This window comes from Pleuronectes platessa, chromosome 21 (assembly GCF_947347685.1).
Source record: "Pleuronectes platessa chromosome 21, fPlePla1.1, whole genome shotgun sequence".
NCBI lineage: Eukaryota > Metazoa > Chordata > Actinopteri > Pleuronectiformes > Pleuronectidae > Pleuronectes > Pleuronectes platessa.
Window position 1 is genome coordinate 15445470 of NC_070646.1, and position 20771 is coordinate 15466240.

Sequence of the window (20771 nt, forward strand, 5' to 3'; positions counted from 1 at the left end):
ATTGCTCAGGTGCTCCACTGATCTCAACAAGTTGGAATATGACAGCGATTGTCTCTCTGCTCTCCAAGAAGCAGACAGACACTCACTGATGTACCTCAGCCCCACCAGTGTTAGTGACTGGTTGCTCCCGCTTGGAGGACGCTAGGTATTGTTGTGTAGCCAGTGCAGCCCACAGTGTGGCCCCAGTGCTCACTCGGGTCTTCAGCCTTTCGCTATCTTCTTTGGGTTACTTGTAGTTGCTGATGCTTCAGGACTTGGCATCTGGAGCGCAACTGTGAAAATGAACAGGGTTGGAATAATTGTTTAACAGCAATTGTTATGTTGTAAAACAGTTGACCTTTACACGTTTTTATTACAAATTTCTCGAGGAAAGAAAAAGGATTTGCATAGTTATGCTGTTTAAGACGTTACTATGGGGCAGTGGTTCCCAAACTTTTTACAGTCCCGTACCCCTTCAGACATTCAATCTCCGACTACGTCCCTCCCTGTTTTTTTTTCATGCTAAATCAACCAGTCTCCTGTAATCCTTGGTGCACGCAGCTCGGTCCTCTATGGGATTTACACGCGTACTCCCTGAACCACATAGTGTACCCGGGAGTGTACAGTGTATGAGGAGTGCCGTTTATGATTCAAAGTTCTCGCTCCCGCCCCCCCCCCATCCTGTACCTGAGCACGAACCTCATTACTTTATTAATTGGCATGAACAGTGTTGTGGTGTTCAGGTCATCCAGCTCTCATTGTTTCCCAAATACAGAGCAGGGGCCTCATTTATAACTGTTGCGTATATACGCACAAAACAGGGCCTGAAACTTGCGTACGCCAATTCTCACAAAAAAGCTGGGATTTATAAAAACAAAGTGACGGGAGAAGGAGAGCACTTCCAAAACTGACACCGACCCAAGTGTACAAACATTTTGGAGACGGGTAAATGGCGATTCAGACGTGAGTTGCAATCACAAAAGATTTATTGTCCCATGACGATGACTGATCAGCTGATATATATTCTATAGATCTGTGATATTTGTGCTGAACAGAGTCCAGTATCACACAGATCGACCGATGGAGCTGAACCATCCCAGTAAAAAAAAAACATATCAAAATAATTCTACTCACTTTTATAGATTGGGGACATCACAGCTGTCACTGAATTTAATTATCCTGCAGTTTCGGAAGATTAAAATACGAACAGTCGATAAGTACAGATTCAAGTAGATACGTTTCCAGGTGGACTGGGATTTATAAAGTGAACATTGCGTTCAGGACTGTGTGCGCATGATTTTATAAATCAGATTTTCGGCTATTGTGTGCACCTACTGTTTTTTTTTTTTTTTTACAGATGAGGCCCCAGGGCTGTATTTAAACCAGATTTTGACTTAGTGTTTTGTATAAATATCTCTTACCCCACCTTTAATTTCCTGACATCGTGCACCTTTAATGAAATTTGCAATCGCTGGGAATTCAAGATTAGGTTAAGACAAACAGAGACATAAAAAACAAAGAAGACATCTCTGCATATTTTCAGTGTTTAGTTAAAAGACTGCACCCAGCGTTACTGTGCTGCAGTGTGAAAGGTTCTGAAAAGTTATCTGCAGTAAACAAGAGTGAAGGTCAATTTTAATAGCAGCTAAATAGAAAAACTCTCCATCTTGTTTCTGATCCAATAAAAAAAAAACAATAAAATAAGACTATAATCCAACTGAAAAGGCAGCATCTGATCTATTTATTCACCTTATCATCAACACATATGTACAAGTGTAAAAAATCTTACAGAGCCAGGAGAATATGCTGATGAAAAACAAAACCGATGCACATGTTGGGCTAACTGCTAAAAGTGGTGTTGAAATACTGCACCAGAATCATGGATATAAAAATAAAAAAACAGCTCAGATATTTCTAGCTCGTCTGTTTGGAACCCTTCTTCCGTTTTAGTCACCGTCATATTTAGACAAACAACTGTTGCCGACATATCAGAAAAAGAACAACACACATTTTTATATCAGCATTAGATCAGCCGGCGTCACTTTCTGAGATTCAGAGGGTCTTTGAGTTTTCTCACCAAACTGTGAATTTGGCTGTATGATACAATAGTGCAGATGTATCCCAGAGATAGAAGGCGGTTAAGTCTTTGTCCAAGTGTAGCAGAGTGTGTTTGTAGGTTTGTTCTAAAAAAAGAAAAGAAGAAAAAGGTACACCAAGTGTCCCTCAGTCCGTTTGCCATAGCTCTGCATCTTGTCCACATAGATATATACAACGTTCACTGCTTTGCTTTCTTCAGGATGGTGCCCACGGCAGAGATGACGGTGGTTTTGGTGCCGCTAGCAGTGGTGGTCACGGAGACTACGGCAGGCAGGGTGGCGGTGGTGGTGGTGATGAGGGCAGGCTGGGCCAGGGTCACAGGGATCGCAGAGTCCCACTTGCTTTTCCTCTTCTGGGCGTCTGTTGATAAGAGGAGACTCAGTGAGAGAGACCGGCGGGAAAGGCCTCCTGGCTTTACTCGACTGGCACCGGGGAGCTTTTGACAACTAGTTGTGATGGTTTTAGGTTTGTTTTGTGCTGAACACACATACACATACATGCAGGTGAGGTGCTAAATTCCACTAGTCTACAGGTTGTACCAAGACATGGAGCAATGTGCCAATAGAAAGGGAAGAGGAATCCTCTTAGCGAGTGGACATGTCTATAAACAATACTAGAACTGATATACTTAAAAAAAGAGCAAACAGTTTATTGATTCAACACAATCGTTGAAGCTCAAGTAGAGTAATACCGTAACAAGAGGCTGACCAATATGGATTTTGGGGACTGATGCCGATACCACTGCTGGGGGGGAACACTTTTATGTAAAAATAATTGCATAGATTTTATAATTATGTAGAATAAAAGTTTTCATACGCGTGCATATTGGCTCTAACTGTAATACAACACAACGCACAGCCACATCCACAATGCCACCTAACTGTTATCTACTACAACCTAATCTATAATCTTTATTCTGCAGAGTGTATATTCCCTTTATGTGTCATATTTAATAATAGTTATCTGGCATTCAAACATAAGTGTCGGTTTATAAAATGCTCTGCAAAGGCTCCATTAAAAAATAACTAGATAATTATTTATAGAGGTGCACCACAGTGAAACAGCAAAATCTGCAAAAAGACGAAATATTCTTTAAAGTGATAGATTTTAGAAATTAATTTTGCAGTTGCCCGATTGGCTGCTCAAAAGCTCTGAAAACAAATTCAACAGATTGTTATTGTGGGTAAAGGAGTCCCATGTGAACACAATCTGTTATTTCACATGAAATATCAGCTTTTTCCCCCTGTGGTTTCAATTGTGCAGAGCTCGGTGGTGAAAAGTCAATCTGCCTGAAGCTGTATATCTGTGGACCAATCACAGTTCATTACATCTTAATCTAAAAGTGATGCTCGCTGTCGACTCTCTTGCTTTTGCTGCTTGATGAAAGTCTTGATGAAGAGAGTTGTATCATTACACTAAAAATAAATTGTACAGGTTTTTGAGTGTTGCCAAATAATTCGTGGATGCTTAATGTGATACAGAAAGATTTTAAACCAACTATGCCAAGGGGGATAGTTAGCCATCACTGAGCTGGGGTCTAATCTAGACATGTAAAAACTGACATGTACAGTTTAATGATAACGTCTGAGAGGTGCTGCAGTGGTGGATGTTTACCTGTGGCTGTGGTGGTGCTGGTGTTGCTGGTGGTGGACGCTGCAGAGTTGGAGGGGTTGGCGCCCTTTTTAGTCCCCGTGACAAACTCAATCTATCAAACACACACAACATTAGACACTGGTATACACAAATAAGTTCCTGCTGCTCTTTGATGTGCCAAAGTTTTTAACCTACAACCCCAACAGAATGCTGAGAAGCTCCACCGAACGATCTATGTGTTTTGCTCAAGGGAACGTCGGCAGTATCTGTCAAGTGAGGGGAACAAAATGACTTTGTCTGGTTTCATTCTCACATCTTACTGCATTACTGTAGCCTGCATACAAATGACTGAATTTCACAGTGGAGAACATAACAGCTCCTGTACATGTTCATTCAAGTCCTCTTTTCAACAATGCAGCCCACGTTGTTTTCGGGACATTCGTGCAAGTTTTTAACAGACACCTTTCAGCTCTCAGTCCCAGCACTGACATGATATTTATCTCGGATTGATTATTTCAAACAGAAAATAGCAAAAGCAGGGAGCTGCCAACGAACGATTCAACCCGAAGGGGCAAGGCTGAGCTGTAAACCTGCGCTGGGCTCGCCCTGCTGACACGAGAGCAGAACTTGGCAGCATTGATTCCTGCGTGCGTCTGATGAAGGACGTACAGCAGAAAATAAGCTGGTGGAGACTTGCCCTCCTGACGCAGAAAAAAGAAAAGAAAAGAGACCAGTCAGCAGGCTTGTCTTCGCTGCTCATCTCACCTTGGTCCGGTCCTTCTTGGCTTTCTCCAGTTTGTCCATATCCACTTTCTGGGCTTTAGCTGAAAGAAATAAATTAAAAGCGATGGTGTGTATGGGTGTAAAGCTGGGATGAGAGAGAACTGTGTAGAATTATATAACACTGTTGTACCTAGAGCTTCGTAGTAAGAGTCTTCTGACCAGCCATGGGGATTGAACATATCTTTAGGGTAGTTGGTTCCCAGTTCATCTATGGCGCAGAACTGAATGAGCTTCTCGTAAATACTGAAAACAGATAAGAGAATTAAACCAGATAAGACACTTGAAAACACAATATGTTTGTTTAAGCACAGCTGGTATCATGTGTAAATAGCGCTCAGTGTGTGTGAGAGTGAATGAGTGACTTTGTTGAAGGTGAAAGCATACCTTGGGTTTCTGAATTCTTTCTTTTTCTGGATGTGGTTGTTTGTGTCAAAATCTCCATGCAGCTTCCTCTCGTACAGCTTGTGGATCTTCTCCTGTTTCGACACATAACAAATCGATGGAGGCCATGAGCCATCAGCGGGTCAAACTTCAGCGTGGGAAGACCACCACCTCTGCAATGACTCAGCTTCCTCCACATTTGGCAGGACATGCAGTCTGTATCATCACATAAACAAAACCTATGTATGTGTGTGTTCTATACACACACACACACACACACACACACACACTGTATATGATCGGTGAGACTTGAGTGGGAAAGGGGCCATTGCACATAAAGTTCCTGAAACATTTGACAACCAGGTTCAATGGGGCCACAGGGAGCTTGCAGATGTAACCATGGTGGTGATTAATGAGGCCTGAATGAAGGTAAGAGATGTCTGAGTTGACTTTTTGCAGAGTTTCTTCACCCAGGGATGGAATGGGCATGTTGATGACATTTATAACACACGGCAGATGCAAAAAAAAAAAAAACCACCAACAAAAAATAATAATAATATCCAGAGCTAATGGTGATAAGAGCTAATGCCAGAGTTGAAGTAAACAAAAGCATGTGATCCCTGCACTGGAATTTATACGTTACATCTTGCCTCCGCCTGCTGCACCCCCCTATCTGAAAGCTACGGAGATTTCTGAGTTGTTGTGAACTTGTCTGAGCAGAGAATCTCCTGCTACGTTGTTCATATGTGAAAGGCAAACTCTGGAGGAAGTCCGGACCCATTTGGGCTGAGTTTTATTTAATGTAAGATGCAAAAATAAATGTACATCTTTCTGAATGGTTAAGTCTGTAACAGATTGCATAGTAGCTATAGTTATAAAAGGCAACACTGATATGCCTCTGATAGGCGGATACCTACAGATTATCAGCAAACGGATTTATGGGTTGGGCTCTAATAAAAATCCTGTTTTCATGAGGTCCTTGTTCTTTTATTGAGAGAACAAAGACAAACGCAGTTGAAGGAATAGTCTAGGGGCATATTCTGATCCTGAGATCACGGCTTGATCGCAAAAGCTACTTGTTCACAAAAATGCAGTTAAATGGCAGATACTGTAAGAATATAATCTTTACTAATTCTAATCAAATTGCCTCCTAAGCGTACACATGCTCCTGCGTAACCCGAGGGCAGGGATATCCAGGCAGTTCTGGTGAGGTGAATCATAAGTTGTTCAACTGAAAGGTGGGGTGGGTGGAGGTGGTGGGGGTGTGAGCCCGGCAGGGGAAATGCTGAGCTGTTCACTTAGTCAGCTGTGTGCCCCGACCTGCCTCAGCTCCTCTCAGAACAAACCTGGCTGCAGTTAACCGCACCAAATGTACAGCAACAGGGCAGAGGGAGCGAGAAAGAGAGCGAGAAAGGGAGCAGTGCTTGTGAAAGTAAACTGAGAGAAGATGACACTGTGTGCTGTTTTAATTAGAGGGGCGAGTCTGAGGATTTACGCCGCCACTGGAATGTATTTTTTAAGCCCAGAGGGAGCAAGTGAAACTTCATCATTATTCACTTGGCGTGGTGGAACAGGTTATTTTGACTGTCTCTATGAGTCTAAATGAGGCCTGAAAACTTGACCTTGGACCCCAAGCTCTAGAATGTTGTGCCTGTGCTAAAGGGGACAGGTTCAGACTGTTCATCTGCTTATGAAACCTATATGCTCCTTTAGGGAGACAAGGACAAGTCTTTATCTTCTGGTTGGATGAATTTACTTACTGGACCAGAGCTTAAAACAAGTCAGAGACATGCTAAATACCCCAATGCTGTGCAAGCAGGCTTATGCTCTGAGGCTACATTTTCCAGTTAAAAAGGCATCAACTAAAAATGGATACAACTGTAAAACAGGATTATTGTAATTACAAGCGTTGCTGACTGATGTATTTGTGAACAGCAGTTAATATCTAAATTTTACAATGATACAACTGATTACCGCAACAATTCCCATGAACAGCGGGACACACATGCCTTCCTGTTTTCACTGAGATATGCTTGCCAAGTGTACATTAGTGGTATATGGATTTGCAAGAAGGGGCATTTTAGTATGGACAGGGTTTAAAACCGATATTGGGACGGTGATCGTTTTAGTTTGAAAATGTAGTAGTATGGATGTAGACTTGGATTCAACCCAAGCTACGTCCGTCCTCAATGGTCACATTAACAGATGTAATTGAAGATACATCCTATCTGTATACACAATATGACAGGAGCAGAGGATAGTGCGCTGAGCGTAAAACTTTTAAGTCATTTGGTTGAACAATCACATGACAGTGGAGGATTGTCTACCTGGAGTTGGCTCGAGCAGCGTCCGGGGGGCTCAGGGGGAATCCTGATCTCATCTGGTGACATGTTCCTCACCTTCTCTGAGAAAAGAGCTGCCAGGGAGACAAAAACATAAACATGAGTCCTTTTTGTATGATTCTTATCTCAGTCACTTTTTGCATGTCTATACCTGCAGAAAAAGGTTCGAGTAAGAAGCCACTGTTGTCAAAGACAGTGAAACTGGGTTTAGATTATAACAGGACAAATCAGAGGGAAGGTGGGATATGGGTATGCACTGGATAAATCCTGGTTAATTAGAGAAATGTTCTTGTGTTGGGGAAACATTGTGGCTGAATTCCTTAGCATTCTGTTATTCATCAGAGCCCCTGAGTTTGTGTGTGCCGGCGGGTTTTATAGATCAGATAGGTATGAGGAGTGCATGTTCTGGGCAGGGCAGGGAGTGGCAGTTGCCATGGCTTGTGAGGAGAAGGGAGGCTCCTCTCCCCTCCTCCCTCCCTTACTTGTTTTGCTCTCCCTGCTTGACTTGGCTCTCTGTGATTTCCCTGACTTCAGGCCAGGAATTCCTCAGTGTCACTCTACATCTCAATCAGACAGATAGTCCTTAGAGTCATCCAGCGCTGTCAATCGTTACCACTGCAAGCTGTTTGCTGTGTGTGCATGTGCGCACAAATCAGCAGCTTGAGCCTGCCGACATACTGTGCTGATCGTCTACAAGTAAAAACTTGACTGGACTGGTGAAGGATATGTTCTGCTGAACACTTCTTTCAAAACATTAAAGAGGAAAATTCCATGAAACTACTTCAACTGTGTCGACTTCTTTCACTTGATGTTATGATGATTGCCAATATTTCTCAGAACAAATTTCAATAAACCCATAACTAAAGACGGGTATTAAACCTTAGCGTCATGACCTGACCAGTGTTGAGTTTTCTAGGCAACAAACCTATAGAAAATGTAAAACTGTACTCAAGCTAATACTTTATATACACATTTTTACTTCAGGAGTCTTCAAATGGTTTTTAAAGAGCAATGAAAAACTACTCATTTTTTATCAGTAACTAGAAATATTAGGGGGGCAAAAAAAAGAACTTTGTAGAGAATGAGAGGTTGTATGGCTTGTGGTTCATCTGTTCGGGCTAAACTATTTCTGTTGACATAAATGTCACTGATGCACAGTGAACTAACCCCCCCGCCTGTGGGAGCTGAACTTTGAAGTGTGAGTGAGTGCGAGAGTCTGTTTGTGTGTGTGTGTGTCGATATACCATGCTGGTATATACTGACAAGCTCTTTCTAGCCGTTCGTCTCTTCAGTAATTTTGCAGTTTTTCAGGATCTTCTGGTCATGCGAGACCACAGATGGACATGTGGAGATTCAGACTTGTCAATCTAATCTGTCTGGAAAGTCAAAGGAGCAATACCTCCCCTCAGTGGTGCCCCCTAGCTGATAACCTTATGATTTACCACCCCACTGGGCAACGGAGGCAAACAAATACAAGCAATGATATAGAACAATTAAGAAAATAAACTATATTCTGGGTAACATATTAACATTAATGCATGCCTTTTGTCTATTGTTTATTCTATAAAATAAAAGCTTTCATATCAGCAAACATAAAAGCCCATGTCTGTTACAAAGATTGATTTTCCTTTCTTTTTTTAATCGCGCAACTGATAAATCGATTGAACACATAAGGAAGGTATGTATCCTGGCACATACCAATTCTTGACGGAAGAAAATATCGACATAATTAACAAATGGTCATGTAGCAACTAGTTGGTACAGTACACAGGAAATACTGACGGAGCTCCAACAATCAGAAAAACTTGACAAGACAAGTCTGATGAGTCACATGCATTTAGAGGTAGTTTGGGATTGTGGAAGCCTGCTAATCTACCCCACACAACAAGAGGTTTACTTGATAAGTTTGTAGCTTTGTTGGAAAAACTCTAATTTAAAACACCAAAACAAAGTCTGTAGCCTCCACAATGACACTGAACACATCACTGTATGTGTGAATAAACATCCCTGTTTGTCATTCAGCTCGATGTGTGATGAATATTCTCATAAACTAAGAGCAGCACGGTCGGGAGGAACATCGGAACAACAGACAGAGAAAAGATTATACTCTGCATCGAAATTACCATCCGACTTCCCGAAAAACAGACAGAAAGTCACAATCTGTGCCCTGAGGATCTTTCTGGACAGACAGTCCGTCCCTTCAGTAAACGGACAAAGAGGGGTCTTCAGCCCGCTGACAGGAGGCCTTTTGCCAGACGCACTGTGACATTTACTGACAGACAACACAGAGGAGACAAGCTCCGCTGCAGGAATGTCAAGTGTCCAAGCCCAGAGTATGAGTCACACTCTGCTACTGTAGTACACTGGTGGTGATGGTGAGCGCGAGCTATTCTGTGGACATGATCCATCAAGTTCTCTCAGCTATTGTTAATGTTAATATGATAAATCTATCCCTGGGTCTGGATCCACACCAACAATTGATAGGTTCTTCCCTAGCCCATATCACGTTCTTCTACCAAGTTTCAGGGTAATCTGTCCAATAGTCTGTGCATAATCTTGCTAACAAACACAAGGATGAAAACATATCCTGTCCGGCAGAGGTTATAATCTCATTGGTGAAGTTAATGAGGATGGGTGCTGCGGTGTATCATCTACATACAGCTACAGGCCCATATATACCAACAGCAGACAGGAAACCATCAGTGTGAAAAGTTTCTGGTCAAACTGACTGGTGTATAAAACGCCACTCCCTGTATCAGTCATTTCCTGTCTGGTCTGATGCGCGCGCACACGCGTCAGTCATTACTCATTAACCACTGAACTTACTAACCCACCTGTCAGTCTCATGCTGGCCAGGTTTATATAAGTCACCTGGGGCCAGTCAGTGATTCACCAAATCACCGCACCTACACCCGACTGACACGATGATGAGTCAAAGCCGGATTCTTACATCCTATCCAACTATCAATGCGTCTTATTATATGTGAATACATGTTTTATCAGTCAGAAAAGTTAGAACTAAGCCGATGGTTTCCCACTAAGGGTGGCTCAAAAAGATACAGCATATATTTAACAGTTGCATTCTAAGAAAAGCTTTGTATCTCAAAAAAGCAGAGTGCTGCAGTTTTTTTGTAAATGTCACTATAACAAGAGTCATTAGTGCATTTACTGATGACTCTTTTCAGCTGAGGATTAATACAGTTTTTTTTTAACAGGGTTAATTAAGTTTTTAATAAATAAATTCATAATATTTAATGATAAATTGACTTTTTAATTCAATTTATCAGTGCATAATACCATATAGACCACAACACTTTGCAATAAACCTTATTTTATAAATTACGCTAACAGTAATAATAACATATCTTTTTAAGACAAATTATTGTGTATTTTCACATTTATCTGTAATATACAACAATAATTAATACACATATGACTACTTGGATGAATAATCTTATGAATAAATAGTAGAAATTGTTGGATGCTTGCCATGTCAATTTTTGTTTAAATCAATAGTTGCCTGATGTTCTTGCAATCTAATACAAACATGACTGGTTATCATATTATATAATATTTGGCAATTCCTTGGCGGTTATGCCCAGCAGATACCTCATAATAAGCATTAGGTACCATTCAAACAGCTTTGTGGACTATGCAGTATATGTGGAGTTAACTTTAAAAGTTGCTCAAAGTGTGTGTGTGTGTGTGTGTGTGTGTGTGAGAACCCTTTATATACAATCTATGGTGTGAACTCACCAACAAGCTCATTGGGGTCCTTTCTCTCTGCTTCTGGGATCTGTATAAAAAAACAGAAGAGGGAGGAGGGAGACATAGGGACAAACATGATATTTAAGTCGAGAGGAGAAACAAACCATTAACCCTCAGTTGAGGGAAACATGAACAGCACCATTGGTAGATTTAGTCTTGAACCATGTTCTCAGCTTTGGCAGTGTTTGTTAGTTACAAGTGGGTTGATGAGGTGAATTGCTTTAGAACTGTAGCGCTGGGGAAAAAAAAAGCTAATTCCATTAGTAGCAGAAACCTACAAATCACAGATGTGAGTGGGACAGAGTGCAAATACTGAACAGAGGCAGAGAGGAGAACAGATTCTAAGAAGCAAAGAAACCAGAACAGTAAATCCAGGCAGTTTCCAGTGAAGGCCTTGACCCAGCAGGAGGAGTCATGTACAACCTCTAAAATATGCCGCCTGTTGTGCCAGCAATGTGGGCATAACACAGGTTCAGCACACACGAACAGTGTCCTTATTCACAGGAACAACGTCGTCACCTAGCAACCTCACAGGCGCATCAAAGAATTGTCCTGAAATCACAAGGAGGAGGAGGCGGAGGACAGAATGCCGTGGAAGCACAGCACTAGCTGCTGGCAAAAATCCAAGACAAAAAAAAAGTACCTGCTGTGTGAGACGGAGCCCATCGTCACATCTATCATTTAACTGATCCCACATCTCATGTTTCTTTCCCATTTTGCCCCTCCACAGGAAAGTCAGATGTCACAAAAAACCTGCAGCCCTGGAGCAGTGTCTTCAAAGTTTTGCTGAATAGAGAACTATTATTTAGCCGCTAAGTTCAAAGTCCAAGCTGCTTTTAGCAAAACCACACAACATTAGGAAGAATTAAACAAAAAGAATGCTGTCAAAATGGCTTAAGAAAACTGGTGTTAAAGGTAAGCTGGGTAAGTTGTTTCTAAAACAAAACTTGTTTGTTGAAATTCTCTTCATGTGCCAAAAGCCATGGGCAAAAAAAGGGATTTGTGGCCCTCAGAGGACTGTGATAAACACAACCAATCGTTTTCATTTGGACCGAAATTGAATGGTTATCAAATGCAGTGTTTATCTAGAAGTAATAGGTCACCCCCAAGTGGCTCAATATTTTGAATGCGTTTGACCAAATCACCTCAAGTTCCATTTGCTCTGGAGCTTTTGATCATTGAACATTTAATCTCTTTTACATTCAGTCCCATTGAAATGATTGGCTGGCGTACCGGTCTGTCACTTATTGACCTGGCTGATTGTGTGCATGAACATCTTGAGCCGAGGAGACATTCTGCTGAAGCAGAGACGATAGCCAGGAGTTAGTGAGTCAAAGAAAAGTCAGGTAAGTGGTTGTCAGTGAGTGAGATTTCATGTGTTTTAGGGGCCTAGCTTTGACGAGAGGGCTGATGGGAGGGGGTGGGATGCATCGGTTGTGTTTTTTCAAGGTGTGGCCTGCTCTTGCTAGTTTTTCCAGGATTACCAACCCTAGCTTTAAGAGCTCAATTGGTAGGCTCAACTAGTTTTTCTCCTGAGTGTATATGTGATTTAAAAAAAACTTGAGTCACAGTGTATCACCAATACCAAGCTTTAGTCAGACTTAGACTGTAAGAAATTGTATGCCTGATCTGATTCCACAGTGACAATAACAAACACTTTTATATGCAGAACAATTTCAGGTTCTGCATATGCAAGTCATCCAGCCATCCGTCTTGTGTAACAGAGCCAGATTAACTGCAAACCACTCTAACGGGGCAGCTACCAAACTATACAATACTGTTGTTCTGGACTGCATAGCTATTATTGTTTTGTGGTATTACAGCACTTTTAAATTATCCATATAGAAATAAAGACATATTTTAGGTGGCAGACAACTTTTTTTTGTGTGTGTATTTATTGTTTGTCTACATAATAAAAAGTCTACCTTTGTTTAACACTTAAAGTATTTTGGCCAATGTACACACCAGGTTCATTGAACCAGTAAAGAGGAGCTCTGTCAGGAGTTAAAATAGCTGCACAATATTTGGCTATGATTGCAGCTCTATAAAATCTGAATAAAATAAAAGTTGGTTTGAAAGAGTAGGTGGGTGTCTAATGAAAGATGCTCTCCAGTTGTATTATTAGGTATTTATGGAGCTGGGCTCATTTCTTTTTGAAAATAGATAATTGCTAACTCAGAAGATCACTATTGAGGTGCCTCCTCTGCCTTTCAATCCAGAACCAAAAAATTGGTCTTGCTGAAACAAGGCTTAAAATGTACACCTATGCTTGTTCAGCTATGTGAATGTTAGTTCACTCTTAATGTGAACCGTAACACGCTAATATTTTTTGTTTAACATTTTCACCATCTTAGCTTAACATGTTAGCAATAGCATGGTAACAATCAGTGGTAAATACAAATTACAGCTGTGGGAATGTTGTTAGGTTTTCAGGTACTTGGTCATAAACTAAAACACTGATTTAAATTGTGACCTTATGATGGTGCTAGAAAAGGATTGGGCGATCACAAAAATGATCTGCACTTATCCTTTATGGACCTTGAACATCTAAGTCAGATTACCTAGTAATCAAACCTGACATGCCAGATGGTCTGTTACACAATACCATCTGGGGGAGGCCTCATGGGAAACTTTTCACAAATGGGCAGGCGCTTTCAAACGTGATTGGATGAACCATCTGTCTATCACAGGTGCTGAAACTGCTCGTAAGGCAAGAGAAAAACATGTGTTCCATAGAGAAAAGCATTAGTCAGTGCTCTTCTTTGCTCTTTTACATACATTACTTATTATTTAGCTGACACTTTTATCCAATGCGACTTACAATAAGTGGGTTCAACCACGCTCTTCTTTTAAGTGAAGAAATACTCTAGATCCGATTTAACTGATGCTTATAGCAGCACCTACACTAACATTTTAGAAGTCTGCATTTCTGGAAATGAACAGTCGTTTCTCACTAATTGTGGCTTGATATTTTAGGGAAACTATAAACTTTGTAAATTACAAAACATAAGCCTAAATGCACATCTTTTCTGCATTGTTTATTCTGTAAAAAACATTGGCGACCAGTAAAGGGTTTAACCTAGCCTGACGTTGTCAGACTCACAATTCTAGTCAGAATGTGAGTCTGAGACCGCTCCATTGGGCTGTGATTATGGGGCGTGTTTCAACTGACCAGGAAGTAAAATTCTTCTTCGCTCAATTGGATAGACCTACAACCAATCAGAGCAACGTAGTATGTGACGTATGCTAAGCAATGCATTGTGAGTTATTTACTAACGCCGGGTTCATACCGGACGCTTCAGCGCAGCGCCAAGCCTTAAATAACAGCTGGCTCCCATCCACTCCCATGTTAAAACTTTATGATTTACCACCCCACTGGGCAACGGAGGCAAACAAATACAAGCAATGATATAGAACAATTAAGAAAATAAACTATATTCTGGGTAACATATTAACATTAATGCATACCTTTTGTCTATTGTTTATTCTATAAAATAAAAGCTTTCATATCAGCAAACATAAAAGCCCAGACTGATATGTCTGTTACAAAGATTGATTTTCCTTTCTTTTTTTTTTTAATCGCGCAACTGATAAATCGATTTAACACATAAGGAAGGTATGTATCCTGGCACATACCAATTCTTGACAGAAGAAAATATCGACATAATTAACAAATGGTCATGTAGCAACTAGTTGGTACAGTACACAGGAAATAGTGACGGAGCTACAACCAATCAGAGCAACGCAGTATGTGACGTATGCTAAGCAACGCATTGTGAGTTATTTACTGGGTTCACACCGGACGATTCAGCGCAGCGCCAAGCCTTAAATAACCGCTGGCTCCCATCCACTCCCATGTTAAAACTTTGTGCCGGTCACACCGGAGGCTGAAGCACCGCGAGGCAGCCTTGGCGCAGCGTGGTGCTTCAGCCTCCGGTGTGACTGGCACAAAGCCGTGCAGCGATCTGCTGGATCAACGGGTGATATTATTAGCGCTGCCAGGCGGTTCAGCGTCGCTTCAGTGTCCGTTGTGAACAGCCAAGCGCCAGGGCGATAGGGATTAGCGCGGTGCTTCGGCGTCGCCTCCACGTTCTGTGTTCCTCTTTCAAAATGAATGCGCTGTCGATGTCTTCTAAAACAGACTCAATGGCAGCATCTACACATCTCAGCTCGCCAGCGGCAGGCATGTTTGTTGAAAACGAATTCAACCCAAGGGCACTTTGATGACGTGGTTGATTACGTTACCGTTGATCATCTGTCAATCATCGTATAAAGCCCGCCCTGACAATCTGATTGGCCCGGTCGGGCATAATTTTTTCCCAACGGAGCGACTCCAGACCGAACTGCCCGACCAAAAATGTTGTGGGCGGGGCTAAGTTCGTCTGGCATCCAGGCTAGGTTTAACCCGCTTCTCGCCCAAAGTCAGCTGGGATCTGCTCCAGCTCCCCCACAACCCTAAGAGATTAAGCAAGCAGTATTGATAAAAACTGAATGGGCGGGAACATTTTCAAGTCAATAGGCCGAGCATATCGGCAATCGTAAGTGCTAATTCAGATGAAAAGGCTCACATCTGTGAAAGACTCATATCAGCCGACCAATAATTATGTAATAAAGATTCTGATAAGTGAAAAGACAAAACAAGATTAGACTAAACATCAGTCTTCAAATGCTACAGGTTAGAATAAGTGCTGTGTGAATGACGTGTGTCAGTGCACCTCTCAGGGCTGGAAAAATGAAAAGACATTCAATATTTATGCTTACCAAGAACTTTCTGGGAATAGTGTTTCTTCAACATGGGGAATACGATTGCCACAGCATCGTCTCCCTACTTTGTCGGAACTGTAATGTCTACATAATGCCACAATGAACAGATAAAACTCTCCCAGAAGGTGAGTTTATCCGATTAGGATCAATCAAAGACCGGCTGTAAAACAAAGCCACAGATAAAGCAACCGTTTTCGAATGTTCCCTTTGTGAGTCACTCTCACTGTTGAGTCACTGACCCGCTCTTATCTACATGAAGCTTATCATTTGTTATTCAAACAGGCATTCATGACACCACAGGGCCATCTAGTGACACGAGTCTTCACTGCATGTTGTAAAGGATTTAACGGTACCGGCCAGCCGCCCACTTGGTTAGTTACAAAACGAATAAGAAATAAAGCAGACTTGATCCATTTCCAAATACAATCCATCCCATGTCACCAGGTGGGTGTTCAAGTACCTCAACTTCATCTGGCTCCCTCCCCTCGTCAGATTCTTCCATTTCCTATAAAAACAAAAATGCACAGGGTTATAGACTGAGAGGACCAAGGACTAGGAGGAAGGTAGCAAGCAGCAGCACAAACCAGATGACAAGAAGGACCCAACAATTGACTGCCAGAAAGTTAAGCCCTTTCCATGGGCTATACCAATTCTAGTACATTATCTTCTAATGTGATTTTATGGTTCAAGATGGACAAATTGTTATGGTATTTTAAATTATATCATGATGAGGAAAACAGTTTTATGAAAAACAGGCACACATATCATTCTTGTATAATGGTGACAAACCAATCAGTAAGGAGGGAAAGGAGAATATACAAGATGTAAATTTTTTTTTTTAGCTTAAACTGAGGCAGCAGTTTAACAACTCTGTTGATAGTTAATCATATCAGCCATTCAATAGTATAAAAACAGTTGGAAATAATTCTTAGGATGTTTTAATTCCACCTACTTGGCAAAGAAATGTAAATGAGGTTTGATATTTGAACTGTAAATTTCAATATTTAAAAACTCATGACTAGAAATATATAGAACTTAAATTAAGAAAACATAAAAAACAAAATTAAATTCACATCTTTTCTGCATTGTTCAGTCTGTAAAACTAAAGTTTGGCATTGTTCGGCAATTGCTGTAATCCTTTCAAAGATGTCATATCATATGATTTTATCTGATAACAAATAAATAATTTAGGCTCTAAAATGATGTACCGTCTCCTCTGTGACCAGAAAAGAAATGTCACTGTATGTGTTATGTATATATATATATATATATATATATATATATAGATGGAATTCTTATTTTAATATCTGAGGCCACAAGTTAATTCTACATAGCTGATCTGTACATAGACAAGATGGACTACATATAAAACTATACGCTCCCCTGTACATTGTCCTTCATATACTGTAGCGGTTTCTTTTTTCTCGACGCGTTATAAACGGCAAATATTGTATTTGAATAATACTGACACATAGATGATCAAACGATTTGGCTAATCATGTTAAATGAAGCTCTTAAGTCTTAACTAATTTGCATTTAGAGCACCAACCCAGACACATTTAAAATGGTTCTGATGATGTAATGAGGCATACGGCAGCATGATATGACCAAGCGTTCCGATGTCGCTATACATGTGATACTGGCAAATTTTCTGTAAATTCAATGATTAAATGGTTCATATCCTAATCAGCAGAGATTCAAGAAAATGCTGTTTCTCCACTGTGTGAATTGGAAAACTGTCTTTGAATATGTAAGTTGCAACAGCAGATGTTGCCTACTTTCAAGGCAACACCCAGTCTGACATTTGTTTTGAGCACTCGACTGTGGTTGTCATCTGTAGAATCCCTCTCTACTGTTTATAATGATTCTTGATGTAATAGTTTATTGGGCTGTTTCCGTAATCACTCAATAATCACTGTATACTAGGGCTGAACGATTAATTGCATTTGCGATAAAATCGCGATATGATAAAACGCGATTTTCTAATCACAACGTGCGCGATTAAAACGTGCAAAAGAGAGTAGGGCACTGGGCTGCTGTCCTCACCCGCAGCAAGAATGCCGCGGGACCACAAAACTCCTCTGATCAAGAAGATAGCGAAGCAAGCCTGCATCACCTACAGGGTCCTAAAGTCTTCGGCTGACGTGGCGGACTCACAGAGCGAGCTCATCCCGCTAATGACCGCGTTGCGGGCGGCGGACTTGAAAATCGCTCCCCGGAAAAGCAAGCCGGTCTCCGGGGCTCCCCGGTCACCTACATGCACATCTGTGAGACGGAGGTGTTCAGCATGGGGGTGTTCCTGCTGAGTCCCGGCGCCTCCATACCGCTGCACGACCACCCGGACATGAACGGGAATCTACGGAGCTGCTGATCGGCAAGCTGCCCTTCCAGCGCATCCAGCTGGCCCGCCGCATCCGGAGCATAACACACAGAGTTTAAACTGCTGCTGCTCCACTGACTATAACAACGCCGCATTCCACAATTATAAAATACAATTCAATGTGGAAGTAATCCAAGTATTCAGAATACGTATATAGAATATAGTATCCTTCCCAACACTGGAAATTTGACTGACTTGGGAGCAGTAAGACTATAATTTAAAAAATGTTTTTCTCAAGACGGTAAATTTTGCACACAGGTTATAAAAAGTGCATGCCTTGTGTTTATACTTACAATGACTTTGATTAAATTACTTAAATGCACACTGATTTGTTGTTCTTGTTTCTGTAATGAGCCGTTAAATTAAAATGTGGGAAAGAATATTGTACAGTAAATGTATCTAATATTGTGTTGGTCATATTTAAATCATTCATTATGGTTTTTTTGGGGGGAAAAAGAAGATAAAATAAAAAAAATCGCATATTAAATCGCAATATTTGGGGGAAAAAACGCAATTAGATTATTTCCCCAAATCGTTCAGCCCTACTATATACTCCAGTATATACACAAGTATGTGGTTCTCTGATGTCCGTACATTGTGTAAGAGTATGTTCACTTTTTTCTGTCACACGCTACATGCATCTCTTTTGTATTGTTGTGGCTGCTAAATCCAGTTTTACTCATATCTACTTTTAAGAGGGCACATTGAATCATTATCACCTCATGTTGCTTTGGGATTTTTGAACAATAGAGGCTTCATTCACACAATCATTACTACCCTTTTACCTAATATTGTGCAGCACAGCTTTAATCTAACAGCAGGCTACTACTATAAAGACAATTTTTGACAAGAGAATTCCAACAGGTTAATTTTCAAAAGTCTCTGCAGTAGTAGAAATATTTTTATTGGATTTAGTTTAATGTCAATGGAAAAGAAGGAGCTAGATGCCAGTCATCCTACATCTTAGCAAACATATAAGTGATCTGTTATTTATGCTTAAATACTAATTGTTATAAAACCTATGATCTCAAATATGATGCAGCTACTGTCTAACACGACAAGCATTGATACAGAGTGTAGAATTCACAACTTCAATACTGACCGAGTTGCTCTCCCTGCTGTCTTCATCTCTAGAGATCTTGTCTTCTATATCCTCAGTCCGGTTCAGATCATCATCACCGTAGCCGTACACCAGAGCTACTCCGGGCCCCCCTGGTGATGGACAGGAAGAAATGAAAGAGGCGCAGGGACAGTACACAGAATTAAAGCTACAAGGGGAAAACACTGGCAGCTGGTACTAAAATGAAAAGATGAGATCACAGTCTTAGGTCAGTAAACAGTAGCTTTAACTTATGCCAGCCCCACAGTACCACGACAGTCCCTTCACAAAGACACAACGCTACACTCCTTTCAAAAAATCATCTTCATTAAATAAATATATTGATTTAACGCACAGATTTATTTGTCGATCTTTGTTACACCACTTCATGTGACCTAGATATTATTACTTTAACTGATTTGTCTTTTTCATGAACAGCAAACAGCCTGTTTGTCAAAAGTGACATGAAACATGTCTCACTGACAAAGTTCAGTAATGCATCAGTGTGCTACTCATCCACTCATCAGATTGACTATTTAATGTGAATTCATGTATATATTTATTTCCACTTTTATTGCCCCGTATTTGAAGAAAGCAATATAGGAATCACTTGTAAATGTGTGCATTAGCTGAAATATTGGATTAAAGAGCACTTTATAATTCAGTGAAACCCAAACCTCTTAAAAATAGCTTGGACCGGATTTTAATCTCGGAGAGGCTGGGCAATAAAAACAATATTATTAACTATATCAATAAAATTTGGATCTATAGCAACGGTCCAATAAATATATCGGTAAAATGCTTATGTATCGTGTAATCACATTACTGATCTACTTAAATAGTTTTGCTGTTTATCAAGTTCATTGCTCTTAATGAATAGTATTATTTTGGACCATATCGTCCAGCACTAGTTTGGCCTACAACAGTTTGGGAAATGATGGAGACCTTTAATGTATTACATCAACTAGGTGCCATTAAACATTACTAACGAGAGACTGTGGACAAACTGGCCTCTGATGAAGTAAGTCCATGAGACTGAACGTCATTAGTCTTACTCTAAAATCAAGTATTCTACATATGTAAACTAGCTATGTTTGCTAGCTGCTAGCTATCGTTAGCTCCCACACGAAGCTCCGCTGGGAGATTCATAAAACTCTAAGCTGAGTTCTTTCAAACTATTCTTGGAAACATATAAATGATTAAAATGTACCAGTCTCTTCGGATTCAGGGTCTGAGTCCGGCTCTGAGTCGTCCCCATAGTCCGCCAAAGAGGAGAGGAGAGCACTCTTTTTACCGCTCGCCATCGCTGTGGGAGTCGCATAAACGTCTGGTCGCAGAATAATAACGTCATGAGATCGGGCAGGCGCAAGCGCAATGACGTCAGCAGCAGCCGGTGTGTTTGTTCAGCGAGTTCAGACCACAGGGAGGGCGGTGCAAAATAAAACTGAAGGGTGGGGCGGATCGGTTTTACTGCCACAGTGGGGATCTTTTATAACTGCCTGTTGTTTTATTTTATTTTAGAATATTTTATATAATTCAAGAATGAAACTGGTTGTTTCAGTTTTCTATCTGATGGGTGTTTTTT

The 20771-nt window shown here is 40.9% G+C and overlaps 1 protein-coding gene across 1 annotated transcript; it reads right to left on the reverse strand.

The window, feature by feature from the left end:
• Window positions 1–1697: 1697 nt before the first annotated feature.
• Window positions 1698–20543, reverse strand: sap30bp (SAP30 binding protein). The gene is made up of 10 exons (XM_053414081.1): window positions 20397–20543; window positions 19190–19299; window positions 16168–16212; window positions 10932–10971; window positions 7161–7249; window positions 4837–4928; window positions 4583–4695; window positions 4435–4493; window positions 3691–3781; window positions 1698–2436 (listed from the first exon to the last, which is right to left on the reverse strand). Exons 1-10 carry the CDS (start codon window positions 20488–20490, stop codon window positions 2255–2257), a joined length of 915 nt encoding a protein of 304 aa, XP_053270056.1. The 5' UTR covers window positions 20491–20543; the 3' UTR covers window positions 1698–2254.
• Between the last annotated feature and the right edge of the window lie 228 nt (window positions 20544–20771).

Bases quoted from the DNA above. Each gene is read 5' to 3' on its own strand.
- sap30bp (XM_053414081.1), bottom strand. From the start codon at position 20,490: ATGGCGAGCGGTAAAAAGAGTGCTCTCCTCTCCTCTTTGGCGGACTAT. The intron at 7,250-10,931 runs GTGAGTTCACAC...TCTCCCTGGCAG, and splicing joins GGACCCCAATGAGCTTGTTG to CTCTTTTCTCAGAGAAGGTG. The intron at 2,437-3,690 runs GTAAACATCCAC...TCTTATCAACAG, and splicing joins CAGCACCACCACAGCCACAG to ACGCCCAGAAGAGGAAAAGC.